Source organism: Lipophrys pholis, assembly GCF_963383615.2.
Source record: "Lipophrys pholis genome assembly, chromosome: 13".
Lineage (NCBI taxonomy): Eukaryota > Metazoa > Chordata > Actinopteri > Blenniiformes > Blenniidae > Lipophrys > Lipophrys pholis.
Genome location: NC_137632.1, coordinates 25,009,170 through 25,029,912, shown reverse-complemented (window position 1 = coordinate 25,029,912; position 20,743 = coordinate 25,009,170). Strand labels below are relative to the sequence as shown.

The following is a 20,743-nucleotide window of genomic DNA, read 5'->3' as shown; positions in this document are numbered from 1 at the left end:
ATCAAGTGTTTTTAAAAAGTTTGTAGTTTTTCATAAGGCCTCTCGGGAACAGTTAACTTGGCCATGGTAATGAGGAATCCAGACCCCCTCCCCCCCCTTTGAGTTCAAACCCGAGGTCAAAAGTCACACCAGCTCCAGCTGAAAGATCCCAGGTTTTACCTCAGGAGCTCCGGGGTCACATCCTGCTTGTCTCTGGCCTGGACAATTGGAGACATCTGAGCGGAGGAAGCTTTAAAGGGAAGTTGCCGCTCCTCGGCCTCGTTTACAGCCGATCGCCGTTTTAATTACCGGCCATGTAAACAAATCTCTTCAAATGCTGCAGCAGCAGATTGATGAAACCTCTGAGAACCGCTGGGAAATGTGTGGGATCATGTTCCAGCAAATAAAATACCACAAAAAAAAAAGGCACTGAGTGTTTAGGTTAAATAGAGTTTTGTGCTTTTTATGGCCTCTGGTGACAGATGGTGGACCAAGTAAAACACCAGATGAAGAAATAATAAAATACCAGTTGAAGAAATAATCCCGCTGGAAAAAAACAAACAAACAAACACGGAGCATTTCTAATATACTTTTCCATCTCTTGCAAATGAAAAATTCAAAAAGAAAATTTTAAGAATGACTTTCAAACTCTTTACATTTTTTTGTATTAAATATTGTAAAGTCTAAAAGTAAAGAAATATCTTTGTAGTATACTTTTTTGAAAATGCTGCTACAGCCCATGGGGACCACGGCCGTAGTAAATGGTTCTGCCCATACGCACGAAGGGTTCATTCATTCATGACAATGAATGCAGTGTGTGTCTTTCACTCTTGAATTTAACAGCACTTCTTTAAAGTGTACAGTTACTACAACATCCTGTGGATCACATATGGAGAAACATTTTCTTTCCTACAAACAACCGATACTGAGTGAGCCGAAACAACGAAGAGAGACCGATTAAAGGAGCCTAAATGTTCTCTCTGCATACATAAGTGGTTTTATTGCATATAAACGGCACCCACTAGTGGCCCAATGTGAAAACTGCATCATTTCCAACGTTTCTACCTTTTCTATGTAAATTCTACAGCAATTCTAGGAAGCTGCTAATTTCTTATATTTTGAAAGTTCCTGCTGTTGTATATGTGTGAGAGGGGAGCAGTTCATTCTTCAAAGTAGTCTGAATGAGCTCAGAGGATAAGAAATTAGGAATCAAAGGCAAAAACACAGTTTATATGTAACTAACTGGATGCACTGAAAATAGACATACAATCCTTAGCATTAGATTTGTGAAATGGTGCTTAAATGACTCGTGGAGGCATCCTCTGATAGTGAGGAGCGGTAGAGTTAAGATATAAAAGCATTCTAAGATAATTTGGAAGGATGTGACGAAATCCAGAAGTTGCCTAATATGGTCGCTGGCTTCATAGTGGTTGAACATGAGTCAGCTGGTGATCCCTTTGGAGCAAGCATTGGCAAGCTGCTTCTGATTAACGTGACTGTTGGCCTCAGAGGGAGGAAAACCTCTGAGTCAGTGGTACATACCCCGGCACCAAAGAAAAAGTGAAGTCTCACAGAGTGAATCAGGTCATCAGGTGACCTTCTGACCCCACGTTAGCACTGCTGACTGAGCTTTTCCTCGCCCGCTGAACTGCCTTAGTTCACTTCCATGTGCAGTTCTTCCTATATTCTCACTGTGATGAGAGTCTAAGTTCCTTTCCCGTTTCTCATGTTTCAAGTGAAAACACAGCGTTTCTGCGTTTTTGTTTCAGAAAAGTTTCAGGTTCACACGGCAACTTTTTGAAAATGTTATCCGTTAACACGGGAATGGCAGACGTGCAGAAGATAATGTAGTTTTAAGGTTGGGTCACCAGTGATTGATGTTGTGTGTCTGGAGGCTGCCATTGTTGTTATCCCTCTACTGAGCAAGAACTATTCACTACGGCAATGGTGTGCAAGTGCAGTGGCAGCGTTTGTGCCGTCTTCACGGGGAGGGAGCTCGAGTGTCGCGATTTCCTCTGTCACACGACGGGGTCGGTGTGGTTTCAAAAAGTTTCGCTCTGGGAGTTGTTTTGAGAAAGTTGTGTTTTCAGTGTCGTGTAAACGGATCCCCAATGAAAGGTTGGCATTTTCACTTGAAACGGGGACGAATAGAGTTAAAAAGAAGAGGACCCACAACAGAACCCTGAGGAACTCCTGTTTTAAGAGCGTCCATCATTCCTGATCAGAGAGACATTTTGTTGGATGGATTAAATTTAGAAAGTGATGTCATCTGGTGTCTCGTGTTTGCAATCTTTCCATGTTTTATTTCTTATATGTTCACCTAATTACATGCAGTCCTTGTTTAATTTATTGATTATGCCTCAAATCAGATTTAAGTGTGTTGTGATGAATAGTTTCATTATTCCTGTGAAAATAAAAGTCAAAACGCCATAAATCTCTGCAAAGAAACATCCCGATGCGAGTGTGTAGAGTTATCTGATGCAAACAGAAACCTGACAATGCTCCGCCCTCACCACCTCGAACGCTGCAGGCTCCTTCATGATGGAGGGAAACCTCCCACATGCAGACCTGAGCTAGCTCACAGACTTGGGGGTGGGGGTGGAGGTGGGGGGGGGGGGGGGGTCATGCGAGAGTCGGATGACAGAAGGATTATATCATCCTTGGGGGCCGAGTCAGCTGGGAGGCGATCGCTGAGAGCTTCAATGAAAACATTATCCGAGAGTCAGGAGAAAGATTTACTCAACTTTCAGATCGCCGCGAGGGTCTTCTGCTGCTGTCTGGGAGGAAACCCCTGCTGTGATCAGCACGTTCAGTTTGGCCGGCAGGAAAACTTTTTACAACTAGAGCTACACTCGTTAGAGCGCGGACCTTCGCCAACGCCACATTTGTTTGCGGAACCGAGTTAGCATCGCTAGCATGATAGCCGTTAGCTCATATCGACATTTGTTCGCAGTTTTTGGGGAATTTATTCGGAAACGGTTAGCCTTTAATGTCCCAGAATGTAATTGATAGGTCCTCGGATGATGACAAATCATCGGTGAAAATTTCATGCAATTTGGGAGAGTAGTTTTTGTGAAAAGTTGGTAAAATACATTCATACATACCAATAAATAAATAAATACACACAGACGAAAACATAACCTTCTCGACCAACTTTCATTGGCGAATATAATCAATCTATCACTGTGTATCTCTCCAATGATCACTTTTACTCGGTTACTCTCTATTACTTTCTGTCTCATTACTGTATTCATTTCTAAAACAAAACATTTGAATGGCATGTAGGGCTTGCAGGAAGTGCAACAATGAAAAGAAAACAGGCTTTTGCAGTTATAGCTGAAGGAAAAAGCGATGAGTATTTTTCTGCACATCAAAAAATGAGTCCCTTCTTTCCCCTTTTCCATATTGTCCTTGTGTGTGTGTGTGTGTGTGTGTGTGTGTGTGTGTGTGTGTGTGTGTGTGTGTGTGTGTGTGTGTGTGTGTGTGTGTGTGTGTGTGTGTGTGTGTGTGTGTGTGTGTGTGTGTGTGTGTGTGTGTGTGTGTGTGTGTGTGTGTGTGTGTGTGTGTGTGTGTGTGTGTGTGTGTGTGTGAGACGCTCCTGTCGGCCGGTTGTGTGTGTGAGTGAGTCTGTTTCTCAACAAAGAAACCACAGCATGATGTCACTGTTTAACCGCTGTGCGTCCGTCCGAGCTCGCGATCGGAGGACGACGAGATCCGTAATTATTGCAGTCTGTGTTGGAGGTGACCTTCCTTCCTGCCAGACAAAGACGAGATGCATAGCGATGATTTAGAGAGCGTCGGGTTGGTTGAAGCATCAGTTGGAAAAACAGCTAATAATAAAATGTGTCATCACACACACACACACACACACACACACACACACACACACACACACCTGAATCTAGTTAAGCGCAGGCTCTCCACCCCCCGGTTCCATGGTGATATATTATCCAGAGCCGGTCCCAGCCGATGTTGTGGGAAACGGCGAACAGAGACACACTCGTGGGAAATTTACAGACACCAATCAACCTCAGAACACACATTTTGGGATTTTTCGACTAAACCGGAAAACCTGCCACTCACCGGGAAAACATGCACACTCCAAAGCACCTGAACGACTTTAGGCAATATCTTAATATTTCTGTTTTCTAAATTTTTTCTTCTTCTTCATATTTAGATTTTTGCCCAATTCGCAATCCCTCTTTTGCCAATTTGCTTTGGGACATGACTCCCAGTCCATATTGTTCTGGGACTTGTTAGTTTAGTAGTTGAGAATCACCTGTAATAATAATCCAACGTTGAAGTAACAAATAACAAATGTTGAGTTCGTTTTTTAAAAAGATTTATCGTCATCCTGTGTAGTTTTTTTTTCATCCCATCCTTTGTTCTCCTGTCATTCTCGTCTTTTACTCGACCTTTTCCTGCATTCTCGGGATTCAATACACACTCGCACAGACACCCCCCCCCCCCCCCCCCCCCTCCGGCTAAACCCAAATGTGTTCGTCTGTCATGGCTCAGGCCGTAGACGTCGCTCTGTCATACAGGGACAGGGGGTATCGGGGGCTCAGGTGTCGCCGGGCCTTCTCTCACAAAGGGAACCCGATAGCGTGGCGGTTCAGAGACGACTACACGAACTCAGACATGAAGGATTTTAACAGAAATACTCGAGTTTTCTGTTGTTGATCTTCACTTTTTCCAGTCATGCAAACATCTGATCGTCCTCAAATCTACAAAAAGACCTGAAACTCAAAATCCTGGTTTCACTGGACTCTTTTAAGAAGTTGCTTAGTGACAATGATGATGGACTTAATTTTAATTTATGAGCAACAGACAATTATTTTAGCAACTTTGCATGTCTAAAAATGTCTTTCCTTGATTCTGTGTTTTTTAATGTATTGACATTTTCCCATGTGTTTTTTTTTTTATGCTTGTTTTGCCTGAAACCTTTTTAATGCACTGCTGCCCGCCTTCACCATTTAGAAGATACTAAACTATGCTGTATGTTCGTGTGACTTTAAACATTCACACTGTTATAAATCAACTGTTGACATTTTGGGATTATGCTGTTGGAGCTGGGTTTGACACATTTTACTGTCAGCTGTGATTCTGCGTGGATTCAAGGTTCACATTAGTTAGTGCTAAGATGATCTATATTGGGTGTCTGGAGGAGAATGTTGGGCCGGTGTTTTTCTCTTTGTGAGGTGCGAGAGCCAACCCTTTGCTTGAAATTAGTCACTTCTTCTTGCTTCCTGTAACACAGCACGAAAAAAAAAATGCATGGATGATATCGACACGGATGAATAAATGCTGTTTATGTTACAGTGGAGCAAAAATTTACGTTTTTCTCTTCTTCTCTTTCATTTCCAGGGTCGACATGTTAAGACGGGACAACTGGCGGCCATCAAGGTCATGGACGTCACGGAGGTCAGTGTAATCCCGATTAATTCATAAAAACAGCACATTGAACGGATTAAGAGTTTAATGGTCTGATGGGTAAAAAGCAGTTATTTGGATGAAGAAATCTGAAATCACGAGGACATTACCTCTACATAGCTCTTTATTGTAAACCATATTGTTATCGCATTACTGAACATATCTTCACCTAGTATCGGGGAGTTTGCAGATGAGCAATTAATCTTGTTTTTTGTGATTCATAAACTACAGCCGAATTAGTTAATTATTTTAGTCCTTTTACTTTCCACCCTCACGTTGATCATTTGAAACAGTGGGACTCATAATGGCTTGAAATACCATGAATTGTTTCTCTTTGAATAAATTCAGTTGGTGTTTAAAAGCTAAACAGATTTTCCCACTCCGGAGGGCAGCTTAGAGGAGCAGTTTCAAAAAGTGACGGTCCCTGTGTGTGTTTGTGTGTGTGTGTGTGTGTGTGTGTGTGGATGTTTTGAAGCGAGCTTCCACGAAGTCGAAGCCAGGGGGCCCTTGTGTCTCCGCATAATCAGAGCCAGTGTTTGGAATTGTGTATACATGCAAAAGATCCTCCTGCGAGCCTGATGAAGCTGCAGCTCGTGACTTTCCTGCCTTATTCGTTCTCGCTGAATGAGACAGGAGGAGAAACATCCACAAACGCGTACTTGAGGTTGGCAAACATTTCCTGCAGACGTCTCAGAGGGGGGCGGGCGCATCAGCAGACCTTTAGTGTTGGTTAATCTGAAGAGGATTTCTGCGTTTTAGTCCCCCTGCTGGTTTTGAGCTCCGTCTCCAGAAATCCCTGTTAGTTCATGTAAAGTTTGTCCCAAATGTGTCACGTCTGACATCAAATATAAATGACTGCAATGTTTTAAAACATGAACAAGTAAAGGATCGAAGCAAATCGAGACACAAGGAAGACGTGTATCCTTCAATTAAAATATGATGGTTTTGACTGAAGTCTCATTGAGGCTCTACTAAGTACACGTAGAAATTATAACTTTGAATTTTGTTACTACTGCTTATACTTCTTTATGTTCCTTACGTTGGCATGCGCATTACAGCACACGTCCACTGGGGGTCAGCTCTGATTAAAGAGTCTGGAAACAGTTTCCGTGGCAACAAAGTTGTAAAAGTTGTAAAACATGGCGACAGCTGAAGAGATCGCAGTGATGAACTCAGGTCGGGTTTGACGGCGAGCAGCATTTCTAATATTTCAGAAAGTTGCATTTGATGACTTGCTCGGCTGACTTTGTTTCTTCTTCGTGTCTGTTGGTGGCTACACTGCCCCTGTATGGTTAGTGGTGGTACTGCTCTGTTGATCCGTATCCATACGTAGATGGATAGAAATGCAGATGAGATGAACGGACAAAAGGCTTCGTATGTGTCTGTCTGCGTGTCCAACTTTTATAAATGAGCCGTTACGATGACCTCGACCTTTACCAATATCTTCCTGCATTGTATACAACTCAATTCATCAACATTTTGATAGTTTATGATTATGTTTTTCTTAACCAATCTTATCATATTTCTATTATTCTGCCAAACTGGGAATTGACCTTCCTTTTCAGATGTAATTACATAATCTGTACATATGTAGAAAGTTATGAGATATATATATATATATATATAGATATGTCTGAAATAAAGTATCAAGTTCAGGCAGTTCATTAAATAAAAACTGGATCATTGATTTCATTAATTTTCTTAATTTTCAAAGAGAATTTAATCCATTAATGTTGCAAAAGTCCTCCATATGGCTCTTAAACACAATCATAGCCTTGAGTTAAAAACCTATTATTTTTTGATTTCTGATTTTGATCTGAATTATTGTAAAAGTTCTGTAAATTACGTCATTTGAAATCTGCCATTAAGGCTGCACAATACTAATTATGGTCACTGCCGATGTTCATGCTCTTCAAATTTAAAATGGAAGGATTCTATATATTTAAAAAAGTGGAATTTATACACAAAAATTGTCCGATGAATTAATGATGCGATTTAGATCGGTCAGGATCAAGGAGAACACCGACGAAAGCGTCAGGAAAGTTTCATGGAAATGTGCACGAGCTTGATTCCCTGAAGAGAAACACACATGTTGGGATTCCAAGGCATCGCAGTTACTTTTCTCCTTTTTCCTCCAAAACGTTCGGAGCGGTCCGTTTTTCCGCAGGGTTCAGCCGTTCTCTAAAATAAACATTTAGTGTGGACGCCTGCCAAGAGCGACGGTTGCGCCAGAGGAAGCTGTTTGCGTTGGGGTTGTTTAAGATTTAGCTCAAACACACCAATTCCATGGGACGTTTATTAGCATGTGTGTGAGCCATCGGTTCGTACACTCTCACGTGTCACCGATGCAAAAGCTCTCCATGTTTTCTGTGTTTGTGTCCACTGACCCACATTCCACTTCCTGCTCCATAAACGGAGGCAGGGAGCGAAGCCGAGGACAGGAAAAGACTCCACGCTGAAAAAGACGACAGGACGGAAGAAGAATGTGCAGTTGAAAACTTTCTATTAAAAGAAAGAAACCTCCGTTAGAACAGATCCAGGTTTCAGCCATTGAATCGAGTCGTTCCACCTTGTACGCTGTTTGCAAAAAGTTGTGTTTTCAGTGCCTTTGGGCACCGTTTTCATATAAATGGACATCCAATAAGCTACAAACGTTTTGAAAGAAACTGGATTTCTGTATATATTTTCCTTTAATCATGAAAGAGCTTTTCTAACAGTGAAGTGAGTACATTTGTCAACTTCTACATAACTTGTTTGTTAACTTATCATCGTGAATTATAAACAGTCAGGGAATGCGTGTTGAAATAACCGGAAAACATTGAGATATGAGCAAAGAATCCCAACAATCCGTGACGGTTCTCATATTAACTGATGGACGTGTTTGACTCTTGCTCTCCCTGAGAGCTTGAGCAAGTCCCCGGTACGTATGACGACCTTGTCCTGATGGCGGAATTGTGACTGAGTGACTCTGCCCTTCGTTTGGTTTTTACCTTCGCCAGCGACGGTTACGTCTTTGGCCGTGTGTATTTATTTATTGGCTTGCATGTATGTATCTTATCAAGTTCTCGCAAAAACTATTGACCTGAATTGAATTAAATCTTCAGGGATGATTTGTCATCATACAAGAACCAATTGATTCGATTTTGAGAGCGATTGGGTCAAAGGTCTCGGTCTCGGTCACGAAAATGTCAAAAATGTATTTTCGTCATAACTCAGTTCGATTGATGTCAAACCAACTGCAAAACGTTCCGTTTTCAATTTCCTATCTTCTGACATGTCACATTATGCAGCGACGTCGTTACCCTGGTTAGCGGTCAGGCGTCAAAGGTCAGGGAGGGTTATCGCACAAAAATTGTAAAATGTCTGAGCATCAAACGAGCATGACGAATCGAAGGTATGTGCTCTACCAATTCCCCGTTCTAGTCTGTGTTTGGCCCTTGTTGTTGGACGGGGTCCAGGATTAGCCTCCTTGAAGATCTGCAAGCTGTTTGTTTTGGTGCAGGACAGCGACAACAACAGTCGGCTGTGAACTCCTCTCACTGTCTGAGTCTTTTGTCTGAGACGGGGCAGAAACTTTTGTTGTTGAAATTCTGTGCTCATATTTTCCTTTCTTTCTTTCAGATTCTAGATACCTAAAAAACTTTTTGCTTATCTCGTGCTATTGAAGCAATCTGGTTATTCAGATCAAGACATGCATCCCACATAAAAACCCTTCATAGGCGACATTTTTAAAATACCTATAAGTGGATTTTCTTATTTTCTCTCGACTCGTGGAGGATAAGGTAGAGCGGGAACGGAGTGAGAGAGTTCAGATAAGGAAAAGAAATCACAGAGAGCCTCTTCCCCTCCCCTCACTTCTCCTGTGAGGAGGTTCAGCTGAAGTGCAGTGGGTTTATAGGAGAGGCCGTCGCTGCTTCTCTCTTCACCTCTCGCTCACATCCTCTCCTCTCCCCTGTCCATTGATCCGTTTCCTACACTTCTCCTCGGCCGTCACTCCTGTTTTCTTTGTGAAAATTGATGGAGTGAAGTCCTCATCATTTACAATAGTTAACGGGAAAGAAATGGAACAGCGGGAGGGAGAAGGATGCAGCTCTCAGCGCTGCCGTTAACCTGATGTAATACAGCAGCATTCTGCGGGGGAAAAAAAATAAATCTATGTTGATTAGTGGGGAAAAGAAGTCTCTGTGTGTGTTGTTGCTCTCCCTTTCTGTCCCCTCTGAGGATTCCTGCCTCCTCTTGCTGTGTTGTGTAACCTCACGTTTCCTCTGCCGAATGCATTCTGAACAGAAATAGACTCATCAAAACCACGTTAGTCAGTCAGCGTCACCCCCCCCACCCTGTCACACCGCTCCCCGTCCAGTCCGAGCTGTGAAAGTGAGGAGTGGGAAGGTGTGAAGAAATGTCTCAAGAGGACGTCTTTTCAAAATGGTCTTTCATTTCCATTGCTTTGTAGGAATCCATGTTCTATTCACTTTAAAAGACTTTGTAGGATATGGTCGATGCTAAATACGTAGACGGTAGGGCTGGACCCGATTATCCGAATATTGGGTCATTGTGGTGGTATCTTCATTCTGAGATCTGAATACCTCCATTCCTCCCCCCACGGTCCCTTCCATTGAGCGGACTTCTGCACAGAGAAAAGAGCCTCGTACTTTAGCAACGTTTAAAATCCAATATGGTCGTTTAACATCGCGATTAAAAGCTTTAATAAACACAATACTTCCATGGACAGGTTTTAAAATGCCAAACTACTTTTGTATTACCACTTTCTGAGTGTTTTCCTTTTCTTTTTTTTTAAAGGCGTACACCCACACCCGCTTCTGATTTCACAGAATTCAGGTCTGATCACAATGAGAAGAGCATTCGGGCGTCAGCTATAGCGAGGTGTGACAGGAGAGCGCACACTGTTTAACACTATGCCTGAATTGACTCCCTCCAGGTTCCCGGTTGCCTGGTAAAGATATGCCCCAACCCCCCAGGGTCTCCCTCTAACTCTCTGCTTCCACTTTCCATTATCGTTCCATTCTGCGGCCGTTCACTCCCACAGGGTTTCGCGTTCTGTTTGACTTACATTGTGTGTGCTAGTGTTATACTTTCGCGGCAATATGGCTGCCGCCGTGTCTCCCCACCATTTCATGTCCAGGAATGATAATGAGTAGCTTTCGGGATGGCTTGTTTGGAATGACTGACTGCACGTCGGGAGGAAAGCGAGAGCGATGGAAAGAGAGAGACACAGAGGTTGAGGTGTGGCCATGACGGGATGCAACCAACAAAGCTGGAGTCATTAGTGGAGACAATAATGGAAAGTGATGCTGCAAGGACAAGGAGGGCAGGGGCGGAGAGTGTCCAAAATAAATGTGCGGTGTACAAACAAGATGGAGAGACGGTATAATGGAGCGGAGAGATGGTGTGGTGTCCTCTACTCATTAAAGCAGCTGCATCCTTCAGCACATTTTTCCTGCTTTTGCTCCATCTACCACACAAATACATATACCGTATTTTCCAGACTATAAGTCACTTTTTTTATTTTTTTTGTTTCGTTTAGCTGTTCATGTGAATTATATTAAGAAATTACTTATATATATATGAAATATACCAGTATACACCAACTGGCCACTAGATATCACTGTATGACAGCAACATTATGATACAGTGCCACCAAAAAAAAACCACCAAAAAACAAACCTCAAGTACGACTGTATTTGACTGTAAAACGTTGGGCCAAAAAAAGATACACAACGTAAGAGATATATGAAGTGATGTTTTATTCTTTAGCTTATGATGTATCTTAGATTGAGTAGAAAAATAAATTTTTGGAGAATGAGTTCATGAACTCAAATAAATCTGGCCTTTATTCTTTAACCTCTAGTTTAACAGAATAGTCTTGACTAATTAATAGACACATTTATTTTCTTGTGTTACTGAGAAACAAATGGTGGAAAGAAAAATCCGTCTTGTACACCAGTGTGACATATATGTTTAGTTTTTTTTTTCTTCACAACGGGTTTTTGGACACAAAGTAATACTCAGGCGTGACTTGTATTGTGGGAAATACGGTATATTGTCTGACTATATTTGTCTGCTGTTTATGTTGGTTTTGTGTCTAATGAGTCCAAATAAAAGCTTTTTAGAAAAGATTGAGTTTAACCCGATTGATTGACCCGTTACTATGAGAGATCAGTGTGAAAAGCAAACCTCTCGTCAGAACAAACATGAACACTGACGGTTAAAAGTTAAGGATACGTTTGAGAAATCTAGCTCTAAAATATTGGTGTAGCGAAATGTAGTCTGGACTTTCTGAGTTTGCATGTGCTTCATATGTGTTTCTTGGTTGTTCAATTAAACCAGAGGGTTTGAGAAAGTTTTTCCTTTTTAAAAATTTTTCAGGAAATGATTTCTGCCCTTTCTTCTAAAAAACAACTTTCACAGCATTTGTTTTATGTGCGACATTGAAACGTCTTAGTGTATTGTTTAGCATTGTTACCGTACAATGAGAAAGTCCCCAGTTCTGCAAATATAGATCAGAATACCATAGCGCTATGTAATGCTCTATAGCTTTGGCTCTTCTTTTTTTTTTCTTTTTTTTTTACCCCAAACACTTGACGACCTTATACGGTCACATCGACATAGTGGGCGGGCGTCTCGGGAAGTTTTGCTCCAATTGATTGTCCAGATCGGTCAACGTGTTTGCGATACATTGTGCAGCCAGTGTGTGCTGCCCAGATATCACGTCAGTGGAGGCAATCCCTCTGTTTTTGCTGCCTGAGACATTGTGTTCGAGCTCCCTTGCTGCGTAACCTCAACATCTGTAATAGTTCTTAGTTGTTTTTTTTTCCAAGAGCGTTTAAACGACTTTCATTTGGTGGGCAGTGGGATTCTCTGTTGACCACAGCAGGCGCTGGTGCTGATGGATTAACTCTGGATTTGAACGTTGTGCTTAGTCTCGTTTCCATATCTGAGTGACCCAATGACTAGTTGAGTGACGGTTCGGCCGGCTGGACGTCGATGACGATGGTGATGATGATGATGAGGGGATTAACAGAAGGTCTGGCCGGCCAGCAGTCTGGCTCCCCGGCGTCCCCACCGATTGGCCGGCTGCCTGGCTAAACGACCAGCTGCCTGGACGGACCAACCAACTGGCTGCGTGACGGACGATCGGCCGGCCGACTGACCCCGTCGTCTTCAGCTCCTGCTCAAGTCTTTAAGCGGCCTTGATAAAGACATCACAATTTCATCTGGTTTCTGTGGTGCACTAATGGGCTCTAAACATAGCACAGGAAGTAGGGGAATTTGTCTTTGGTGGATGTTTTGGCAGGACATGCTGACTCTGATTTAGCAAACACCATAGAAGAAGAGTTAACCCGATATATTAAATGGATGAAATGACAGATTTTGTTACTTATTCCACCAAGAAAGGAAAGTAAGCGACCAGTCTTCAATTTACCAGATGGGATTTGGTCTTTTCAGTGTTGATAATGAGGAACTGTGAGCAGTTCTGACTATTTTCTAGCATGACGATGCACAACTGTGGGCAATAAACCAAAGCCGGAGTTCACGTTTGGAGAAATATTAAAATTTTTAACATGTTGGAAAGTGAAACACAAGAATGTGTCTGTGATGTGGCTTCATCTAATCAGGCAAAAATGCAAGAGCGAGGAGTGAAGGATTACAGAACAACTCTCCATACCCTGGAAGAAAAAGGCTTAAACTTTACAACTTTAACCCTCCAGCATTGTTGAAATGAATAATGATTTTCAGAAAACCATCTTGCTTTCGTGCAAAATAAATTATCTTGTGTGTGACTGAACAAATAACAGGGTAAAAGATGTCATTCTTAAAACAAATGTGTCATATATTGGGATAATTTTGCCACAAATACTCGACATTTCACATGAGAAAGGCAGATCGGACAACTTTAGTTAATTTTTGGATGTTGGAAGAAAAGTTGCGACAAACATGGTCTCTGGCATGATAAAAGTGAAAAACATATCAACTCTATTTTTTTTCAATGGCCTGGACCTAAACAGTTAAATATGAATTTACTAAATTAACCTAAATTCCTCTCTCTCTTTAACGTCTCCAAATGACAAAACATGTTCTTTTTCAAGTCTTCACTCTCCAGGTGACCAAACCTGAGTTTTCCTCTCTGCTCTGCTTGTGGGAGATAGTGTAACTGAGCTGCAGGTAATAACGCGTCTCCAGAAAGACTCCGTTGAGGCGTGCATTCATCTCAAAATGCTTATTTTTTTCGCCCTTTAACCTTCCGGGCCTGGCTTGGAAATGTCACCAGCTGCTCGTCTTCGTTCTCTTCTGCAGCTGCGGCGAGCGATAAGATGTGTGTTTGGGTTTAATTCCGGTGCCGACGTTTAACACCGATCCTGTGCTACAGAGGAAAAACCTGTTTAAACACCTGCACTGAACTGGAGGGAGGAAAAATAACTGGAGTTTCCACATGAAAAATGATTGGATGTTTGTTGACTTTGTGTTTTTTTTTGGTAAATTTATTTTTTAATTTTTATGATTTTGGCTTCTGACATGTGGCCACCAGATTAAAAAAGATTAGGATTAATTAACTTTTTTTTAAAATCAGTTACTCATGCAGTTTTTGTGAGTTATAGCTATCTTTTGCAACTGTTTGCTACCTATCCTAGAACTACATTCGGTAGAGCGCAGACCTTCGCCAACGCCACATTTGTTTGCTGAGCCAAGCTAGCATCGCTAGCATGTTAGCCGTTCATATCGGTGCAAAACTAGCTAGGTCAGGTTAGGTAGCAACATCACTGTGTAAAACACTGAGCAGGGAGCGTCTCCATGGCAACAGACGCTGATCTCCTTTGATCTCCTTCATCAGGTGCCTCTCTCATCCGCTTTGTATGTGACATTTTGTTTTGCAGTTTTTGAGGATTTATTCATAAACGGTTAGCTGTTAACGTCCCAAAATCGAATCCATTGGTCCTTGGATGACGACAAATCATCCCTGAAAATTACATGCAATTCAGGAGAGTAGTTTTTGCTAGTAGCTAGTAGTTTTGAAGTCTCAAACAGCAAAAACATTGTATTATTATGTGTTTCTATTTATTGCGATAACTTTACAACACACAGAATGCTTAGCTAGTATTATATGCAGTGATTCTTGTCTTATTTGAGCTTTTACTGATCGGACGATTTTTCTGCACCTCAGTTTTCTCGCTCGTCTCCTCGCTTATCGAGCGGACGCAATAACAACAAAGAAAACGCCCCGTCCCGCCGGCCCCGGGCGAGCTGTACGATCAGACGAGCTCTCAGACTCGGCTGAAGTGCAGCTCTGGTAAATAAATGTCACCCAGCTTCAGTGATGTCGCGGCGATCGGGGAATAATCACTTGATCTTGTTACGAGCTTGTATCCGAGTCTGCACTGTAATATCCTGAGATGGCAGTTTGTTTGGCTGCGTTATCGTCTCTGGCTCAGGCTCTATCTGCCTGTTTGTTGGCTGGTTGGGACATTGTTTCCTTGTTTCCTCGCTCAGATCTGTCTAAACCCACACAGCTGAAGCTCTGCTCGCGCTGAGACGGTCATTAGTTTTCAGTTTTGCCTCAAAAACAACCTGATTTCTGAATTTTTCATACTTTTTCTTCTCCGAATTACAATTTATTATTGTTATTCAATTCTTTTAAAACCTAAAATGAATTCTGCCACACGCACCCTGAAAGTCTGTGGAACATACTGTAATGCTCTGTCTCTCTCTCTCGCTCTCTCTCTCTCTCTCTCTGTGTGCATGTTCTTTTTATTGAGCCCAGAAACAACCGCGGTACGATAATCGATCTCACATGTACCAGAAGCAGCCTTAACGTCAAAGAGAAGTTGCTTCATAACTGAGATTATTAATAATCTAAATATTACGATGTCTGAGCTCACAATAACGGGGTGCCTTTCTCTTCTTGGTATTTGTCTGTGTTGCAGGATGAAGAGGAGGAAATTAAGCTGGAGATCAACATGCTGAAGAAGTACTCGCACCACAGAAACATAGCCACCTACTACGGAGCCTTCATCAAGAAGAGCCCGCCGGGCCACGACGACCAGCTCTGGGTGGGTTTTGTCCCAGAACTCAGTGCAGTGAGACGGACTGACGGGTTTCAGTCTTTTTCTCCACCAGTCAGAAAGAGTCATTCAGAATATTGAGGTAGAAAATAAAACAAGCCCGAATAGAAGCTCCCGTTGAGGCGTCAAACAATCACATTAAGTCTTCTTTTCTAATCAGAAATTACTTTAAAAAAATCTGAGATTTCTGAGATTTCAAAATTGAATGGACTCTTCCCTGGTCTAGTTCTATCTGTGGTGAAGATTTCAACAAAATAGGTTCGGTAGATTTGCTCACAGACAGACAAACAAATATATGCTGATGAGTTTATTGCACTGAGTTAATTATTTGTAATAAAGTAATGATCAGATCCATTACGTAGAAAAAAAACAATTAGAATGGAGGAATGTTGATGGATAGATTGATTGATAGATCAATAGAGGGGATGATGGATGATTATATATATATGGATGTATATTTAGATTTATCACCAGACTAGAGCTGTCCAACATTGAGTTTATAAAGATTTTAATCAGACCAAAGGAAAGTAGTGTCAGGTACACACCTGCACTTTGTAGGCACTGGAGACAATGTTTATATGGGTTTATATTATTATATATTTATTGTTGTTTGCCGTTTTTTCAAAATATATATATATGTATGTATATATATGTATGTATATATATATATATGTATATATATATATATATGTATGTATATATATATGTATGTATATATATGTGTGTATATATGTATGTATGTATATATATGTATGTGTGTATGTATATATATATATATATATATATATATATATATATATATATATATATATATATATATATATATATATATATATATATATAATATGTATGTATAGTGTTCACTGTTTTTTATGGGTTTTTTATGTTTTATATGGACCTAAGAGTCGGCAATAAAGATTGATTGATTGATCGATCAAATCAAACTTTATTTGTATAGCACTTTTTATACAAGTGTTGTTGCACAAAGTGCTTCACATACCTTTAAAGGAGAAATGAAACACACACACACACACCACCAACCCCAACTGCCCGTATCAAAATATAAAAAAACTGATGCAAGAATGGTATTGATAGTAGATATAGGTGATATGGAGATTGGTAGATGTATATTGGTAGTACAGCTAGACGACTATAGAAATAGTCAGATAGATAGAAATAGATTTCGATATAGGTGTCCTCCTTAAATTGAGCAAGACAGTGAACCTCCAAGTCTCTCTCTCTCTCTCTCTCTCTCTCTCTCTCTCTCTCTCTCTCTCTCTCTCTCTCTCACTGTGCTCTGAGTTATTAGACGAAGAGAGAGGATATTAGTAGAGAGGAGGGGGGGTATAAGGCGAACAGGTTTCCAGCCGCCGCTCGGCCGAAGGCAGAATTCCCCCTTTTTACGATGTGGCGACTCTGCTGTTCCTGGAGAGGAGCGACCCGACTCTCACGCCGCCGCTCAGGCACAGATTTGTTTTCACAGCTGCTTCCACGACCCGGGTTTACAGCCGCGATGTTGTGGCTTCATGCTGTCAGCCAGGAGCGCACGTGAGAGTGACACACGGTGTGCATGTGTCACTTTATGACACTGGCGGTCTGCACTGGAGACCCTGAAGGAGTCAGTGGGAGCGTTTTAGAATTCCCATTTTCTTACTCGGTGAATTTAAATGGGTTTTATCGGGACCGATCTCATATATTATAAACTTTATTTCATATGAATGTATTTACTTTTTGTGTTTTTTGGAGAGGTCATGGTTAAAACATAACAAAAGCCACAGCGTCGTCTCGAAGATGATTTAGAGACGTGTTTCTGGTAATTCAACCAAAAGTCAGAAACTTTTCCACTTTCCGCTGCCTGTTTAGCCATGCAATCTAAGTTTGCACCACTAGATGGTGCATTGAGTCACTTATGACAGTTAAAACAACAACAGGGACACAAGGAGGATAGTCTGGTACAACAGAGCATGACCTAAATCTTCTATAGTGCCCCTTTAAATATATTATAGCATTCTTTCTTGATTGGTTGATGGAAGCTGATTAAACCCGTACGGGAATCTCAGTGACAGAGTTTTGTGGCTTAACGTCTCTTGTTGTCTCCTGCAGCTGGTGATGGAGTTTTGCGGCGCCGGTTCAATCACAGATCTGGTGAAAAACACCAAAGGCAACACGCTGAAGGAGGACTGGATCGCCTACATCTCCAGGGAGATCCTCAGGGTCGGTGCTTTCTCAGCATGCCTGCAGTCGACTCCTCGAATCGAATGCTTGTGAATCCGGACCTGGAGTGATGTTGTTTCTTTTTTTCACTTCCGCAGGGATTGGCTCACCTGCACGCTCACCACGTCATCCACCGAGACATCAAGGGGCAGAACGTGCTGCTGACTGAGAACGCTGAAGTCAAACTGGGTATGACTGTGTTCAGACAGGAAGCCTGGCTCTCGCCCACGTTTGGACAACCGAGCTAAAAAAAAAAAAAAACACACTCCCGAGCCAATACTGAGTCAGCACCAAGCCGCTGCCAGCCGAAGCTTCCACTGCAATACCACACTTTTCTTTTCTAACCCCAACCTCAGTTACACCGTTACACACCCGCCTGTAAAGACTAAAAGATAACACATTTACAGTAGTATCAGCAGTAATGTCTTTTATCATACTAAATGTGTTATTTTCCTGCCACTTTAAAGGTAAAGTTTGTAGTAAGGTCTTGTTACATATTACCGTAATTTCCAGACTACAAGTCGCTACTTCCTTCACGCGCTTTGAACCCTGTGGCTTAAACAGTGACGGGATTAATTTATGGATTTTTCAGGGTTAACGATTTTCATGTCAATGATACGTGGGTGATGCGTTAAGGTGCATCACGTAAATCTGACCTTACTTTTTTCTTTTCTTCTTTTAAATTTGGAGGGTGCAGCTTGTAGTTGGGGGCGCTCAATAGTCAGGTAATTAATTGTAAATTAAAATTGTAAATGTCAGTCATCGATTACTATTTTTAAAATGACTACAATGCTAGTCACTGATTGCTGTTATTAAAAGAGTTTTGCGCTAATAACTGATTACTATTGTGAATTAGTAAAGCACAAACAGTGATTTTAATGTGTAATCACCTAGTAACTGATTACTTTTGTGAAATTAGTTACACACGAGTTACTGGTTAAATAAATAAATAGTTAACTAAATAGATGATAACTTTTAAAAACTAGAACTACTCTCGGTTTGTTTGCAAAACAGCGTTAGCCTCACTAGCATGATAGCCGTTAGCTCATATCGACGCTAACTAAGTTGGTCAGGTAGTTAAATCACCGTGTGAGACACTGAGCAGTTGCCATAGCAACAGATGTTGATCTCCTCCACAAGGTGCCTTTCTCATCTGCTTTGTAGAGGACATATTTTTGCAGTTTTTGGGGGATTTATTCTGAAACTTTCTTTGAAAATGTCACGTAATTTGGATGAGTAGTTTTTGCGAAAAGTTGGTCAAATACATACAAACCAATAAATAAATAAATACATGGAGACAAAAACAACCTCGGACTAAAGGATTAGTAACTAGTTAACATTATGAAATCGCTCGCTCACTCACTCACTCACTCACTCACTCACTCACTCACTCACTCACTCACTCACTCACTCACTCACTCACTCACTCACTCACTCACTCACTCACTCACTCACTCACTCACTCACTCACTCCATCTCATGCTCCACATTATTAAAACTACCAGTGACTGTTTTGTTGACACAAGCTGGAATACTTGAACATGCAGTTTTCTCACACAACTCTAAACTGGTTGAGTGTTTTTTTTTTTTTCTTGTTTTTTTTCTTTTCTCAGTGGACTTCGGCGTGAGCGCTCAGCTGGACCGGACTGTCGGTCGGAGGAACACCTTCATCGGGACGCCATATTGGATGGCCCCTGAAGTCATTGCCTGCGATGAAAACCCAGATGCTACCTACGACTACAGGGTAAGCTCAAACGACTGACTGAGTCAGTTGGTCACTCGCTTCTGCAGTCAGTCGGGCCTTCCAGAAATAAGTTCCAGATTAACTGCGTGGACTTTCCATCCTAAACGTGATCAGACTCGATGGTTTCGGGCCTTAGAGCGCAGGAGACTGTTGACAGAACTAAATATGGACGCCACGCCGGTCAGCACCAGGGTTGCCAGATGTGACTCACTGCTTCCAGCCCAAACGACGTAAAACCCAGACACCTCAATAAAAACCAGCCTAAATCTCAGCCTGTGTAGAAATCATGTTAAAAACCATAAAACTATGATGTGTGTAGTAAAGAACACGCCATAAACACACTAATACATGAAATAAACAAAATAAAAATGTACGAGAATTTAGGTCCCCAATTGGGGGATATCCGCCATATCTGGCAACACAGGTCAGCGGGTAGATCCATTTTCAAGTGGTTGTTAAATACGAGCCGACAGAATCTAGACAACATGAGGGAAAGAAAGAGAATGAAGAAAAAAGATAGCACAGCTTTTAACATTTTGGCGGAGCCGCTTCCTCCAGCGCTTATCCGTGACGTCACACATCAATGATGAAGCAGTCGCATGTAGAACAATATCCGAATTGGTACCAGATATGATGGAGGCCTGGGTCTGGTGTGGAAAAAAACCTGAACTGGCTCTTTCACGTGGCCTCAAAACAGGTCGGATATGAGTCGCTGTGCGCAAAGAATCAGAATCGGGTCGCATTTCCCTGCAGTGTGAACGAGGCCTTATTGATGCTCATCCTCACAAAGCGATTGTGTGCACAAGTACCCATGCATATAGTGATAAAAGCGAACACTCACACACCTGACGAATGCTGTCCTCCCTCCTTCAGAGTGACCTGTGGTCCTGTGGAATCACGGCCATAGAGATGGCTGAAGGAGCTCCCCGTAAGTACTGATCAGATTCAGCTCAGCGGCGTTTCCTTGTGATAAAACAGCGTGATGAATTGCTCAATTTGCTGTGAAGGAATCATAAACTAGCAGCTGTTCCCAGCTGCTGATCAGCATGTTTGCAGTTGTTTGTCTCTGTTGCGGAGATTGAAATCTGGTCAAATGATTTCCGGAACAAAAACACAAAGATGCAGCTTGGGCAGGGGTCTACAACCCTCATGACCAAAAAGAGCCACTTTCAGGGTTTTCCACCAAATAAGATTTGTCTGGAGCCACAGAAATCTGTAAATGATCTGAAATGATGAAAAAGAAGAAACATTTAAAGAGAATTGTTCTGCATACAAACACTGTGGTTTCATGAAG

At 41.8% G+C, this 20,743-nt stretch overlaps 1 protein-coding gene across 4 annotated transcripts in view; it reads left to right on the top strand.

Moving 5' to 3' along the window:
- Positions 1–20,743, top strand: part of LOC308118776 (mitogen-activated protein kinase kinase kinase kinase 4-like) — an 82,280-nt gene that overhangs the window by 34,007 nt on the left and 27,530 nt on the right. For all 4 annotated transcript variants that reach the window (XM_080478325.1, XM_080478324.1, XM_080478323.1 and 1 more), the window contains exons 3-8: positions 5,347–5,403; positions 15,354–15,479; positions 17,595–17,705; positions 17,804–17,894; positions 19,319–19,449; positions 20,323–20,377. In XM_080478325.1, coding sequence (XP_080334451.1) covers positions 5,347–5,403; positions 15,354–15,479; positions 17,595–17,705; positions 17,804–17,894; positions 19,319–19,449; positions 20,323–20,377 — 571 coding nt within the window. The remainder of the gene's footprint in view (positions 1–5,346; positions 5,404–15,353; positions 15,480–17,594; positions 17,706–17,803; positions 17,895–19,318; positions 19,450–20,322; positions 20,378–20,743) is intronic.